The following is a 14,833-nucleotide window of genomic DNA, read 5'->3' as shown; positions in this document are numbered from 1 at the left end:
TATCAAAGCCTGCTTCCCGGGAAAATGGGCCTTCTGTCTTTCCCCGTTTTTAACCTTCCGGATCCCAGCTGCAGACACACTGCAGCCACCAGAGAGCGGCGACCCCGGGCCCTGCTGTCCGATGACGTGCAGCAAGGCCAGCATTTGCACAGCGCCCCGTGCTTCTCGGGCCAGGGGTCCGCCTTCGCACAGCACGCCCCCTCACCATCGCCGTATCTCTCTCCCTGCAGATACCGAGCGGCTCTATTCAGTGGTGTTCCAAGAAATATGTGACCGCTACGGAAAGAAATACAGCTGGGATATCAAGTCCCTGGTCATGGGGAAAAAGGCGCTAGAGGCAGCGCAGATCATCATAGACGTCCTGCAGCTCCCCATGTCCAAAGAGGAGCTGGTGGAAGAGAGCCAGGCGAAGCTGAAGGAGGTGTTCCCCACCGCGGGTCTGATGCCAGGTACCGTGCCCTCCCGCCGACGGGATCACACTCGGGAGCTTCCGCGGCGGCGTTCAAAAGCACGGCAGAGGGCCAGCGCCCGTTAACGCGCCGGCTCTGTGTCGTCTTTTGTCTCGGTCCCGTCTCAGCAAAATCTCGTCTTGTGGGAGGCTCCCAGGCACCCCAGAGACCGTCGGGCTGACCCTCTGCTGAGATTCCATCTGGGCTTTTCAGAATAATACGTATTCCTTCCACTGCGTCCCGAGATCCGAAATCATTCGAACCGTTCGTTCCGGTCTTATCTGAACAGCGTATCTGGGGGAGATTGCTTCACGATCTGATACGTGGCTTTGCCTCTTCCTGTTCGGAATCAGGGACAGATGATCTCAGCGACTGTGGAAACTTTAGCCCATGCGAGATGAGCCCGTCCCTGTGTCTCCCTGAAGATGCTTAATTTTTTTCATTTCTTTTCTTTTTTGTTGTTTTGTACAGTTAGGGCACAATTCATTTGCAACATGTCTGTGAGCCCTTCACCCCCTCTTTCCTTGTTTTCCTTTGAAAGCAGAGAGGACTTTTCATCGTTTCCTGGTGCTTGTAAACTCAAGATCGTTCAGAACTGAATGGTCTGCTGTTTCTTGCTAGACGTGAGAAGGTGAGGAGTGTTCTAGATGGCAGGGCCGAGAGATGCTTGAAAACGGAGTGCGGTTTTAAGAATCTCAGGAAGACAGGTGAATTCCCCGTTTTGGAATTCTTAAAGCAAGGACAGAGAGAGAGAGAGAAAAAAAATGTGCAGTTACAGCAGTGATTTGGGGATTTACAGTTGTGTTAAAATGATTCCGAGTCGTTTTTGAAATGTGTATGTTTTTTAGAAATATTTATCCATCCCTCCTAGAGTGCACATTGGATAAGGCTGGAAGTGGAGAATTTCCTGGAAAGGGCCAGCAAACGGCAGTGCCCATGACACACAAACCATGTGGGCTGTGCGTGGATGCCAGGCCTAGCCGAGTGTCCGTGGGTACAGGCTCTGTGCTGCACGCCGCACGCCTCGGCTCCCGTGCTGTGCTCTTTGCACACACACATGGCCTCATCACCCTTCCTGATGCAAACACATCCACACAGCTCCTTTCTGAAGATTTTTTTCTTAAATTTATGCATCCGAGAGAGAGACTGAGTGTGCACAGACAGGGGAAGGTCAGAGGCAGAAGGAGACGCAGACCTTCCCCTGAGCAGGGAGCCCGACCTGATGCAGGGCTCCATCCCAGGACCCTGAGACCTTGACCCATACAGCTCATTTTTTAAATCACGGTTAAAAGCAGACGCAGTGGGCGCCTGAGTGGCTCAGTGGGTTGAGCCGCTGCCTTCGGCTCGGGTCATGATCTCAGGGTCCTGGGATCGAGTCCCGCATCGGGCTCTCTGCTCAGTGGGGAGCCTGCTTCCTCCTCTCTCTCTCTCTGCCTGCCACTCTGCCTACTTGTGTTCTCTGTCAAATAAACAAATAAAATCTTTTAAAAAAAAAAAAAAAAAAGCAGACGCACTGAAACTTACTGTCACACGCACCTTGATGCGTCCAGTTAGCCATTGTGAGGGTGACGGTCCCACCATCCATCTCTAAAACGTCTTTGTCTTGCAAAACAGAGAGTTTGTCCCCATCAAGCACTGACTCCCAGTTCGCCTCCCTCTGGTAGCACAAGTCCACATTGTCTGTGTGAACTGCGTTGAGCTAGGAACCGCATAGGGTGGGGTGGGGGTCCTCCAGGGTTTGTCCTTTCCTGACTGCCTTTTGGAACGTGGCGTCATGTCCTCCAGGCCCTCTCCCGTTGCAGCACGAGACACGATGCTGTCCCTTGATTTCCCGTTGTCCCGCTAGACACACGGTTTGTCCCTTCGTCTGCGGAAACTCACGAGTCGTTTCCTCATCTGGGCTCCTGGGACCGTGGGAGTGCAGACCCGGTCCCGAGACCACGCTTCCGGCTTCTGTGCTTCTGTGCCCAGGAGAGGGCTTCTTGCTGTACGTGGTGGTTCTCTGCTCAGTCTCGTGAGCAGCCAACGTAATGTTTTCCACACTGGCGGCACCGTCTGCTTTTCTCTTTCCCCGTCCACAAGTGTTCCAGTTTCTCTGCGTTTTCCCCAACACTTAAAGATTTTCTGTGGGTCTTTGGTTGTCCTTACGACCCATTCTAAGGTGTGTGAAGTGACAACTTGTTGTCTTTTTTTTTTTTTTTTTAAAGATTTTATTTATTTGACAGAGATCACAAGCAGGCAGAGAGTCAGGCAGAGAGAGAGGAGGAAGCAGCCTTCCCACTGAGCAGGGAGCCCGATGTGGGACTCGATCCCAGGACCCTGAGATATGACCTGAGCCGAAGGCAGAGGCTTAACCCACTGAGCCACCCAGGTGCCCCCTCATTGTCCTTTTGATGGGCGTTTCTCGAATGATACATGATGTGGAGCATCAGTCCACTTCCTTTTGGCTGTTTCTCTAATTTCTTTGGAGAAATATCTTTTTATGTCCTTTGCCCATTTTTAAAAATAGGGTTAATTTTTGGTTGTTAAGTTGTAGACAGGCTATTGTGAAGTTGTGGATAGACCCGTTATCAGACACATGGTGTGCTGATTTTTTTTTTCTTCCTTTTTCATGGGTTACGTTTTCACCCTCTTGATGGTGACCCTGGATGTGCAGAATTTTTTAGGTTGGACGCAGTCCCATTTGTCTATGTTTGCTCTCCTCGCCTGTGCTTCTGCTGTCGGATCCAACACATCATCACAAAGTCCATTTTCGTAAAGCTCTCCCCCTTCTGGAAAACCTAGAAGTTTTCTTCTAGGAATGGGATAGTTTTAGGTTTTTCGTTAACTTTAGGTTCATCTTTGTGTGTCCTCTAAGGGCTGAACGTCATTCTTTGGTATGTGGTTACCCAGCAGTCCCACTTGGGTGGGACTTTGTGGAAGAGACCGTCCTTTCCTGCTCGAGTGGTCTCGGCGTCTTTGTTGAAGATCTTTCCACCGCGTATGGGAAGGTTCAGTTCTGGGCTTTCCATTCCATTCCGTTCGTCTTCATAGCAGCACCGCGTTGCTTGGATTCCTGCGGCTCTGTCATGTACCTTCTAGGAGTTCAAGACGTCCGACTTCTAGTATTCCTTGCTGCTATTTTTATGGCTGTTCAGAGTTCCTTGAGGGTCTGCATACATTTTAGGATGAATTTCTGAATTTATGCCAAAACAAAAAACAAAAAACCAGCCCTCGGGATTTTGGTAGGGAATCTGCGTATCTATCGCATTGGGGAGCGTGGACATTCTAACGGTGTCAGACTTTCCAGTTCACGAACGTGGGAATGTTTTCCGTTTATTTGTATCATGTTTTTAAATGACTCTCAGCAGTGATTTGTAGCTTCCATGTGCAAGGCCTTTACCGTCTTCTGTGTTCATTTTTGATGTATTATAAGTGGAATTGTTTTAACTTTCTTCTCAGATTGTTCACTGTCACTATACAGAAATGCAACCGATCTTTGCATGCTGATTTTTCTGTCCTGAAATGTGACTGAATTTGTTTTTCAGTTCTCACAGTCTGGGTGTGTTTGGAACCTTCAGGGTTTTTTACGTGTAAGGTCATGGTCATCTGCGAGCGGGGATCACGTCACATCTTCATTTACACCTCGGATGCCTCTTACTTGTCGTTCTTGCCTGATTGCTCTGGCTAGGTCTTCCAGGACGACGCATAGAACTGTTCCTGATCTACGAAGAAGCACTTTCCACCTTTTTCTGTTAAGGATGGCATGAATGTGGTGTGAGCTGTGGGCTCTTCACGGGCAGACTTTGTTATGTCAACGCAGGTTTATTCTACCTGCTTTTCTTTTTCCCAGCTTCAGGTTGAGTGTGATGAGAAGGTGATGCGTTTTGTCTGTTGCTTTTTCCATGTCAGGGGATGTCGTTTTCGTCCTGCATTTTGTTAACGGGCATCACGTGGGTTTTTGTGTGTTGTGAACCATCTGTGCATTCCAGGAATAGCTTCCCTTTGGTGACGGTGTGTAGTCCTGGTGCTGCTGAGATCAGAATGCTAGTATTTGGTCGAGTGTTTCTGCCCCAATATTCATTATTCAATATTCAATTAATATTCAATATTGAATATTCAATTCAATATTCAATATTCTCAGTTTCCTTGTAGTGTTTTTGTCTGCTTTTCATATGAGGGTAATGTTGGCCTCACAGAATGAGCAAACATACCTTCCCCTTCAAATGTTTGGAAGAGTCTGCACAGTATGGGTGTTTGTTCCTCTTCGGTTGTGCGGTAGGCTTCGTGGGTGATGCCTTTTTCTTTGTTGGGAGGTTTCTGGTTGCTGAACACATGTCCTTAGTCTTTCATATCCAGTCAGGCTCTCTGTTTCTTAATTCGATCCTGATACAGGGGCGTATGTTTCTAGCAGTTTATCCATTTCTTGATTATCTAATTTCTCGGCATACACTTTTTTATACTATTCTCCTAAATCTTTTTTTTTTTTTTTAATTTCTGTGGCACTGGTTTTCATGTCCCCTGTTTTTCATCTCTGATTTTCGTTATTTGAGCCTTCTCTTGTTTTTTCTTAGTTAATCTAGCGAAGGATTTGTCCAGACAGTTAACATTTGACCTGGATTATCTTTCATTGTTTAACACCAGAGCACCCATCATGTATTAGGTATGCAAATGCCTTTTTGCTTTCTTATCTACCCAGGCCTCTGAAGTGCTTTTCTTTCTTGCGTTTTTGTCCTGTATTCTAAGAAATCCTTGAGTTGTTCTCCACGGGGGGACCCAGAAAATGCGAGCTCAAACTTTGCAGCTGACATGGCCTAGAACACTAAGACGTCTATGTCCTGACCTCTCCGTGGCGAATTGAGTCGCAGTGTTCCCATGTGACTTTCACAATGACTTAGGTATCCTCTGCACTCAGAGATAATCACAGAAGGTCACCAAATCCACACATTTCTGCCTTGAAAGTGAGGCAGGGGCTAGTCCTCGGAAGAGAGTTGAGCCCTGCAGAAGTCCCCTAGCTGACTTCTCTCTCACTGGTGCCTCACCTGTCGTTGGAGAGGCTGCTACAGTTACAATAGGAAGCACAAGATCCCTGACTTGATTATGAGGAGCCCTGCAGAAAGTAGGGGAAGCTTTCTACCCTGAAACACGTGCTTCGTCCTGTCTCCCTCCCATTCCGCACCCTACCTGTCGTCTCCGTGCCTGAGCCGAACCTGAAATCCACCGCAAAGGTGACCGCCGAGAGCCCTGGTGCAGGAACAGTATTCGGCAAGAGTGGCCACCGTGCTCTTTCTAGATCTGGGTTCACTCCCTGCTTCGTTCCCATTATTAAACTGGGGATGATCCCATAACCCCTGACGACTTTCATCCCTTCTCTTTCTGAAGGTACTTGCTGCTGGGGTGTTTGTGGTCCCGGAAGTCACCTTGGGCTTCTCAGATGAGAAGGCGCCTGTCGGGAGGCTGTATTACTCATTCACGGGCATTCATTACTTCCTGCTTTCAAGGTGAGAGCTGAGGCCCACGCAGGTATTTAGCAAGTTAAATTGGAGGAATGGATGGCAGGTTGCCAGGGAAAGCAGCCCCCAGTGGTGATGCAGGGCTGTGTCCTTCCCCGGGGCCATCACCAGGGGGACCAGCCCCTGAGTATGATGCAGAGGTGCGTCCTTCTTTGGGCCCATCACCAGGGGTAGCAGCATTTGATTATGATGCAGGGGTGCGTCCTTCACTGGCCCATCACCAGGGACAGGACCCCCCCCCCCCCAGTATGGTGCAGGGTGTGTCCTTCCCTGGGCGCATCACCACAGGCAACAGCCCCCTATTATGATGCAGGGGAGTGTCTGTGCCTGCCTGGAGAATAGGGCTGACCCACTGGGCTTGAAGACAAAGAGGGAACTGAGGAGGTCCCTTCTCAGGTCAGTAGGACTGCATCGATAAATGGTGTAGAAAGGGTCCCTTCCGGAGGAGTGGGCCATGGACGTCCCCAGCAGGAAATACTTCGGAGCAGTGCACTCTGTACACATTTTGTACGCTACTTCATAGGCAAAGGGGAACCACCCGTTAGTGAAGGGTTTAATTTATGGAAACTGAGCTCTTTTAAACTGTGGCAACAATGTAGAAAACCATCCGAACCTGGTTCGTCTACTGTCTGTTTTCTGGGGCTTTAGCAGATGTGGTTTTACATGCTGAAATGTGTGCTTGACTTGGCACACAGGAAACCTTCTCAGTAGTATTCCCCATGTGAAAGGTGTTGGTTACCTACATTCCGTTTCCGACCAGTTCCTTCGTCCGTGAATTCTTCGAGATCGATGTAGTAGTGTATTTTTGCATAATTTAGTCAGTGTGATAATTTGGCCTAGAAAACCAGTAACAAGAAGGAGGTACCTTCCATGGTACAGAATCGTCCGGAAGGCTTCCCTGTTCTGTTCTTCCACTGGCTGTAGGATTTCCCAAGTGAAAACCTCAGGTATGGGCTCTGGGCCAGTTCAGAGGAGTGTGACAAGGCCAGGTCCTCACACACGGGCATCTCTGGGTCTCCTGCCTCCTCGCGCTGGACGAGATCACCCCGAGGGGAACCTTGGTCCCCTGGACAGCCAACGGTGTGGCGCCCAGGCCTTCTCTGCAGGGAGGGGCCACTGAGGGAGGGGCGCTGGCAGGTGTCCTGGCCTCTGAGGTCGGGGTGTGTGTGGCCAATCAGCCCCCACTGTCCCACTGAGCTCTCCCGAGTGTTCCTGGAGCTCGGGTCCTGGCTCAGGTCTCCCCAGGAAAGTGCAGGTACACGGTGGAGTGTCCGTGGATCCTTTCCCCAGGCCGCATCTGTCCTCACCAGGGCTGAGAAGTGCGTCATCTCTGCTCCGTCTCTGCTCAGCCTCATGGACAGACAACGGCCATTCACGTAGCCCCTGACTCAGCCCCGTGGGGGCCCTCGTCCCCTGGCTCCGGGAGTCGGTCTGTGTGCCAGCCTGTCTCATCCTGTGGGCTTCCATGTGACGCAAAGCATGCGCCTTTTCTTTCCCTCCCGGCTTCCTTGTTTGTGTTTCTTACAGCCTCAGCCCCTGGAGGCCATCAGCAGGGCTGGCGACACCTCCCTCCTCTTCTGCCCGCGCTCGCCACCATGCAGGTGGGCAGGAAGGCTTTTGGTCCCTGGGCGTCATCCCGTCACATTTGTCTTTCCTCCCTGAGCCCTTCCGTGCGTCTAGTGCCGAGGCGGTGCTCCGGGGGACCTTCCCCGTGGGGTGTGTAGTCCATAGAGGGGACGGACGTGCGTAACTACGCAAGTGAAACCCCGCAGGAGCTTAGTATTTGCCAAACAGAAATTGAAGACGGGCTATGGACAGAAACAAAATAAGGCCTCTTATTCCTGGCGCAGTGGCAGCTTTTTCGCAGGTGCTGGACATGGGGTAAACTGAGGACAACGTGTAAGGGATGGGCAGGTGAGCAGGGAGGGCACGGCCGTTCCAGGTGGAAAGGAGAGGGTGTGGACTTATGTCAGGCAGCAAGGGACTCGCTTCTGTGACCCCTGGAAGCTGGCCTCTCGTCGCTGGTGTGCTTGAGGAGGACATGGGCAGCACCTCCGTTCGGGAAGGTCCTGGGTCCGGAGCTCCTCTGTCTCCTGAGTTGAAGACTGGGGAACCGGTGGGGTTTGGAAGAAGGGCTGTGCCAGAAAGAAACCCTGCTGGGGCGGGGGCTGTCCCTGTGGCTTTATGGCACCTGGTGAGGAAGTGGGGGCAAGGTGGGCTAGGGGGGGCCGGGGTAAGGACTTCAGCTCAGGGGGAGTCTGATGGCCTCAGTGGACCACCGGCCCCGTGTCCCGTGATGCCGGCACCAGTTAATGCTCGCCTGAGAATCCAGGGCTGGAGCTGAATGACCCGCGGGTACTTGAAGGCTGGAGGCTGTACGGCTGCCCAGGTGAAGAGTCTTAGAGCCTCCACCGCAGTGTATGAGGATGGTCGGCGCGTCTCAAGACGCTTGCTCACACGTGAGGTTTATCACCGTGGCAGGAAAGGACAGTCCTAAGTCTGGAAGCTGTCCCTTCATGGTAACAAGTCACTACCACAATGTCCCTTCTTTGAACGTCTCTGTAATTACAAAAATGACGGCTGCTTCACGTAATACAAAAGGGGGGACTTTGGAAACCCCGTAACTCTTCCTCCGTGGATGTAACCATTCTTACTCCTTCATCACCTGTGAGGGGGTGTCCTTCCAGACCCCTCACTCGGCCTCTGTGTTTGTGTGGACACACACATGCACTCACACGCTCCGTGAAAGAGTAGAACCATTCACGCACATATGGAGAAACTACGGACAAGATTCATGGCATGAAAACTTTTTTTTTTTAAGATGTTATGTATTTATTTGACAGAGATCACAAGTACGCAGAGAAGCAGAGAGAGAGGGGGAGTCAAGCTCCCTGCTGATCAAAGTCCAATGTGGGGCTCGATACCAGGACCCCGAGATCATGACCTGAGCCAAAGGCTTTAACCCACTGAGCCACCCAGGCGCCCTGCATGAAAGCTTTTTGAATTCTTTAAAGTGATCATCGGACATAGCCTTTAGACCGAGAGAGATATGAAGGCACTGAGGACTGTGCTCTTCCTGGGAGGCTAGGTGAGCGTCCTGGGCGATCCCGAGACCTGCAGGCCGCCCCTTACTCACGAGGTGCCGGGAGCAGGGCTTCCTGCCCCCCGAGCAGTTACGGGGTACTGTTATCGTTCGGCAGGTCCGAACCGAGTCCCGGGCTGAGTGTAGTTGGAAGAAGACATGAGCCAGTCCCGTGCCTGTTCTGGGGTCTGCCTGTCTCAGTAACACGGAGCCTGGGAAACCCCAGAGCACACTGAGTGTGTCGTGCACCAGGGTGGCCTTGGGGCCTGCAGGACTTCAGCTCCTCGCCCCGAGGCCGCGGAGGGTGGCCTCAGGGCCTGGCACAAAGTCCAGAATGTGGAGCTCTGGCTGCGGCACGCAGCTGCTCCCACAACGTGGCAGCGACCTCACGTGGAGGAGGTCGGCGTCCTGCAGTAACGTGGAAACGTGACAGCCTGTCGTAGGCTGCTGTCCACGTGGCTCGGTCCTTGCCAAGTCCATGCAGAACGCATGCCGAGAAGTCCCAGCTGCTCAGGGACTTGGCCTCTCTCAGCGGCAGCCCCGGACCCCAGGCTGATTCCGCTGCCCTGGAGAAGCCTTCCAGGCTTAGACCGGAGCCTGCTCCTTGTAATGATGCTCACTGCGTTCACGGACCTTGCACAATTAAAGGACACACGTGACAGGTGACGAGAGAAATCATCCGCCAACAGCCGTGATAATCCCTTCAGCTAACGCCCGCGCTGCTTTTCTCTTCAAGAAAGGATGTTAGGTGGCGCCTGGGTGGCTCAGTGGGTTGAGCCGCTGCCTTCGGCTCAGGTCATGATCTCAGGGTCCTGGGATCAAGCCCCGCATCGGGCTCTCTGCTCAGCCGGGAGTCTGCTTCTCCCCTCTCTCTGCCTGCCTCTCCGTCTACTTGTGATCTCTCTCTGTCAAATAAATAAATAAAATCTAAAAAAAGAAAGAAAGAAAGAAAGAAAGGACGTGAGGCACATACCCAGGAACATGGTCGTTGCAGGGTGTGGGCAGGAGCCGGAGAAAGGCATTACTTGCTGGTCAGATGGAACTGGCAAACCTCGGAACTACGTCTCCCCCTTTCCTTACATACGCCACCTTCTTTGATGTTGTATACGGACCTGATGTCTTTCTGGGTTTAAAATTTCCGTGTTGGAAGGCTGCTAACTGCTTTCACGGTTAGTCACTAAAGAGTAATGGAGACATTCTAGACTAAGGAAGATGAGATAAATATCTTTACTCTCTAGGATCCCAGACATCCCATGCCTGTGGTCGTAAATGTTTTTCTCAAAGAATTACAATTTCCGCGATACCTGCGGGGGGGGGGGGGGTGCTCCGTCAGTGAAGCGTCTGCCTTCAGCTCAGGTCCTGACCCCAGGGTCCTGGGATCGAGTTCCGTGTCAGGTTCCCTGCTCCGCGGAGAGCCTGCTTCTTCCCCTGACTGGCTCTTGCCCGGCTTGTGTGCGCTCGCTCTTGCTCTGTCTCTAAAGAAATAGCATCTTAAAACAAAAAAAGAATTACAGTTTCTGTTGTAAGTGTGGTGGTTTTCCCACAGACTTTTAAGTACTTGGAAGGATAAGCTGATACGAGAAATCCTCACCTCAAAGACTTGTCTACTCGAGACGGGAGAAAAGGAACGGTTCTCATGGACCGGCTGGGCTGCCTACGGCCTGGGAGAGAAGCTTCAAGGCCCCACGGACAGGCTCTGGGTGTGTTGGGAGCAGGTGCTCTGCTCAGGGCTGCAGAGTGCGCACCTGGGTAGCACCTGCTGGACGTGCAGAGCGACGTGTTGTGCTGATGTGCGGCGGCAGCGACGTGTCGTGCCGATGTGCGGCGGCTCGGGATGGCTGCCTGGTGTGCCCCCTCCTGCACAGCCCCATTCCAGCGGGCTGACCGCACTCACGGGGATACATTGTATGCAGAGACAGCGAGCGGATACATGTTACTAGTTTTCCGCCTTGTCTTACGGATCCAGTTCACCACGGGCACAATAGTTCCACGGGAGCTCCATGACGGTTGCTCAAGAAATAAAAAAAAATCACATTTCTTGTTTAAAGAAATCGAGAGCAAGGATTGGTTACAGCAAAGGTGGGAGCAGCCAAGGTGCGTTGGTGGGTGAACGGAGAAGCGCCGTGTTGTGCATGCGAACAAGGGGTACTCTTTAGCCTTGGAAACGAGTTCTGACACCTGCTGAGGCACAAACGAGCCTCGAAGGCACTGAGTCGGGCAAAAGAGGACACGTCTGTCTGGAAGCTGAGGGCTTCCGGCCCCGGGGCACGGACAGCCGTCCCATCACAGAGACAGAAGGGAGGAGTGTGGGCGCCACTGCCTCGGCAGGGGGAATGCGGCCTTAGTCTTTCCCGGGGCTAAATTTGGAAATGGGACGTTTGGTTTGGAAATGGGACGTTCCGGGAACTAGCTAACGGTGTCTTGAACAAGATGAGAATGTACTTAAGGCCACTGCACTGTCCACTTAAATACAGTCAGTTTTAGGGACGCCTGGGTGGCTCTGTCTGTTGGGCATCTGCCCTTGGCTCAGGTCCTGATCTCAGGGTCCAGGGATCGAGTCCCACATCGGGCTCTCTGTTCACCCGGGGGTCTGCTTCTACTGTCTATCGCTCCCCCTGCTTCTCTCTCTCTCTGACAAATAAATAAATAAAATATTAAAAAAAAATACAGTTAATTGTATGTTGCATGTACTTTAGCATAAAAAAGAAAAATTACGTTTGTTTTCTAAAATGTGAGAAGTCCTGCGAGGAAGACGTAGTTGTATTTTGCTGAAACTCCCGGGCAGGCGAGGTGGAAAGACGTTGTGAAGGTGCACTGCAGGGCATGTTCTCATCACGGACGGGGCGCACGCCTCCTCAGCCCCAGGCCGGATTACACAGTGTGCTCTGTGGAAACCCTTCTTTCGTATCCCCCGGAGCAGCCACATGGTGCCGAATAGGTCCCGCTGTCGGCAGTGGGGTCGCAGGAACTCTCGACCACGGCACCAGGCCCTTCGTGGCCGACTTCCCGGTTGAAAGCAGACAGCCCTCAGCGCGTGGTTCCTGCATCGCTTTCCAGCCCTGGTGCCTTTTTCCGCGTCTGCCCAGCACGCCAGACACTGGAACCCACAGGAGCCCCCGATGCCTCTGTCTCTCAGACATTCCATGCAGCACAGACTCAAACGGAAAGAATTTTATATTTGAAGATTTTATTTATTTATTTATTTGACAGAGATCACAAGCGGGCAGAGAGGCAGGCGGCGGGTGGGGGGGAGCAGGCTCCCCGCGGAGCAAAGAGCCCGACGCGGAGCTCGATCCCAGGACCCTGAAAGCATGACCTGAGCCAAAGGCAGAGGCTTTAACCCACGGAGCCACCCAGGCACCCCAGGAATTTTATATTTGAAATGATTCACGGAAAAGGGCATCAACCCAGACATCACGACGGAAACTCGGGCCACACAGTTGAAATCCGTGCAAAGAGCCAGCAAGGAGGAGCCGTCGAGGTTGGAAACGATCCTGTTTTAATACCATGCTCCCTGCAGATTGGGCGAGTCACTTTCGCCTTATCCGGGGGTCACCAGGATAGGGTCTGCCGTTGTTTTGGTCGCATTTTTGGAGGCACGAGGCAGGCAGAAGGAATCCGCTGCCGATGGGAGCTGTCTGGAAGGTGCCCACCTTTCTTTTCCGTTACCACGTCGGTGTGCAGACGTTGGAAACCCCACGTCCGTGTGCAGACGTTGGAAGCGTGTCCTGGACATCCGTGTCCTTTGCAGCTCAACGCTCCTTCCGTGACGTTGGCAACACCGGCCTCCTGTATCCATGAGGGCAGAGCACGGCTTTGGAGAAGCCGAGGCAACAGTGAGCTCCGGGCCTGTGCACTCGGCGGCCGTTAGCTCACGACCGTGATGGAGAACGCAGAGTTTGCCGGCTTTGAAGGGGACCAGACGCCTCATTTTAGGCATCGTTTTATAATGTTCCTAGCGCTTCCTCGTGTAAGGGAACTTACAGAGTTTTATCTCATTATTCAGAGCTCTAATAGAGACTCACAAAGACTCAGTGAGCCATCAGCGCTTCCTGTGATATTTTTCTCTTGGGCTATAAATAAAAGGCTATTTAAATAGCTGTGCTGTACATTGATTTCGTAGCGACAAGTCCTTAAAAGCAGCAACCTTAAGAGTGGTTCATAGTAAATAAAATTAAGACTTTAAGCTGCTTTCAGTCAAATAAACAAAGGCACAGAATGAAATTTTTCTCCACAATTGTCAATGTTTTGAAATACGTTTGAGCCTTGACCTGCACGGGTCCACTTTGATGTGGATTTTTTTTTTTCCTGCAAATACAGTATAGTACTTTAAATGTATCGTTTATTATTTTCTTTTTTTTTTAAATTTATTTGTTTATTCATTTGACACAGAGAGAGAGATCACAAGCAGGCAGAGAGGCAGGCAGAGAGAGAGGGAGAAGCAGGCTCCCTGCTGAGCAGAGAGCCTGATGTGGGGCTCGATCCCAGGACCCTGGGATCATGACCTGAGCCGAAGGCAGAGGCTTCACCGACTGAGCCCCCCAGGCGCCCCGTGCATGCATTTGGAACCGTGTGAGGCTCAGTACGCCCAGCACGTCGTGGAAGAGTGAAGGGTAGTTGGCCATTCTCTTCACTTACTAACAAGACAGATGGAAGAAAACACCGAAATTCAATATGCTTTTCTTAAAAGAGCGTCTCTGTCTTTCTGGAATCCCTGCAAACCTAGGAGGCCCAAGGTTCTGCAGTCAGGTGATGAGGTGCGCCAGGAAGAGCAGCCTGACCCGCGTGCCTTTGCGAGGTCGGGCGGCCACCGACCGCCAGCCACACCTGCCGGGGTCTCTGTAAGGATCCCCATCATTGGCCGCGTAAGGACTGGGCTCCTGACCCTCCAGCGTTTACTGGAGTCTCCCAAGGCACTTGACAACCACTCAGGGCCATTTCTTTTGGGCAGAAGCAGCACAGCGAGGACAAGACCTGCTCTCCTGTTGTCTCCTCCTTTATGTGACACAAAACAGCCATCTTGACTCGGTTTGGGAAGCAGAGACCGCCGCTTCTGAGTTTTCCAGGTGACGTCAGCAGTTAGGCAGGGCAACGTGTGTCCCTTGGATGGAAGAGACGACCGTGTGCCAAGGTAGGTAGAGCTTGGGACTGGTGCTCAGGGCAGAGAGCAGGACCTCCAGGATGTCTCCAGATCCTCCTGGAACAGACAATCTCCTTGTCGGGAAACCCAATGCCTTTGTGAGTCAACAGGCCAAATGCAGAACAGTGCGTGTGATCAAAGCGTCACTTTACTACCTAACTTGCCGGAAATGGCCCTTTTCTGAATGTCCCACATTTCAGAAAATGATGGGCAACCCAACCCAGATGGTCTCTGGGTCGTACAGTTCTTACTTGACTGATTTTCTTTGTCTACGCACATTCAATGGCAGTGTAAGGAGGAGATTTCAACAGGCTGCTCTATCAGAGTGATGGCATTTTTACACACACGATTGTTGCCCAGCAGAGATGTCTACAGACTAAATTTCATACGATGAAGAAAATAACTTTGCAGATTTAAAAATTCTGCCCCATTCTAGTTGCACTGCAAGGGTGTAGTTAAACATGTGCTGGAAAAAGGCATTGAGGTTGTGCAATCATTTCCTAAAGTGGGAATTCCCTGGTCAGGCCTCTTGGAGAGCCCCTGTGAACTGTGACGCTTCTTCCGAGCGTCCCTGTCTGAGACGCGGAAGGCTTAGATCCCAGGGCCTGGCTGGCTTCCTTCCCGACGCAACGGACCTCTTTTTGTCCATCCTTCCTGATTTTTTTCCTCT

The 14,833-nt window shown here is 51.8% G+C and overlaps 1 protein-coding gene across 2 annotated transcripts in view; it reads left to right on the top strand.

Moving 5' to 3' along the window:
* The window catches only part of PUDP (pseudouridine 5'-phosphatase), a 78,567-nt gene that overhangs the window by 35,009 nt on the left and 28,725 nt on the right, over nt 1-14,833 (top strand). For both annotated transcript variants that reach the window (XM_032329505.1, XM_032329506.1), the window contains exon 2: nt 231-449. In XM_032329505.1, coding sequence (XP_032185396.1) covers nt 231-449 — 219 coding nt within the window. The remainder of the gene's footprint in view (nt 1-230; nt 450-14,833) is intronic.

This window comes from Mustela erminea, chromosome X (genome assembly GCF_009829155.1).
Source record: "Mustela erminea isolate mMusErm1 chromosome X, mMusErm1.Pri, whole genome shotgun sequence".
Taxonomy (NCBI): domain Eukaryota; kingdom Metazoa; phylum Chordata; class Mammalia; order Carnivora; family Mustelidae; genus Mustela; species Mustela erminea.
This window is presented reverse-complemented; position numbering and strand designations above follow the sequence as displayed.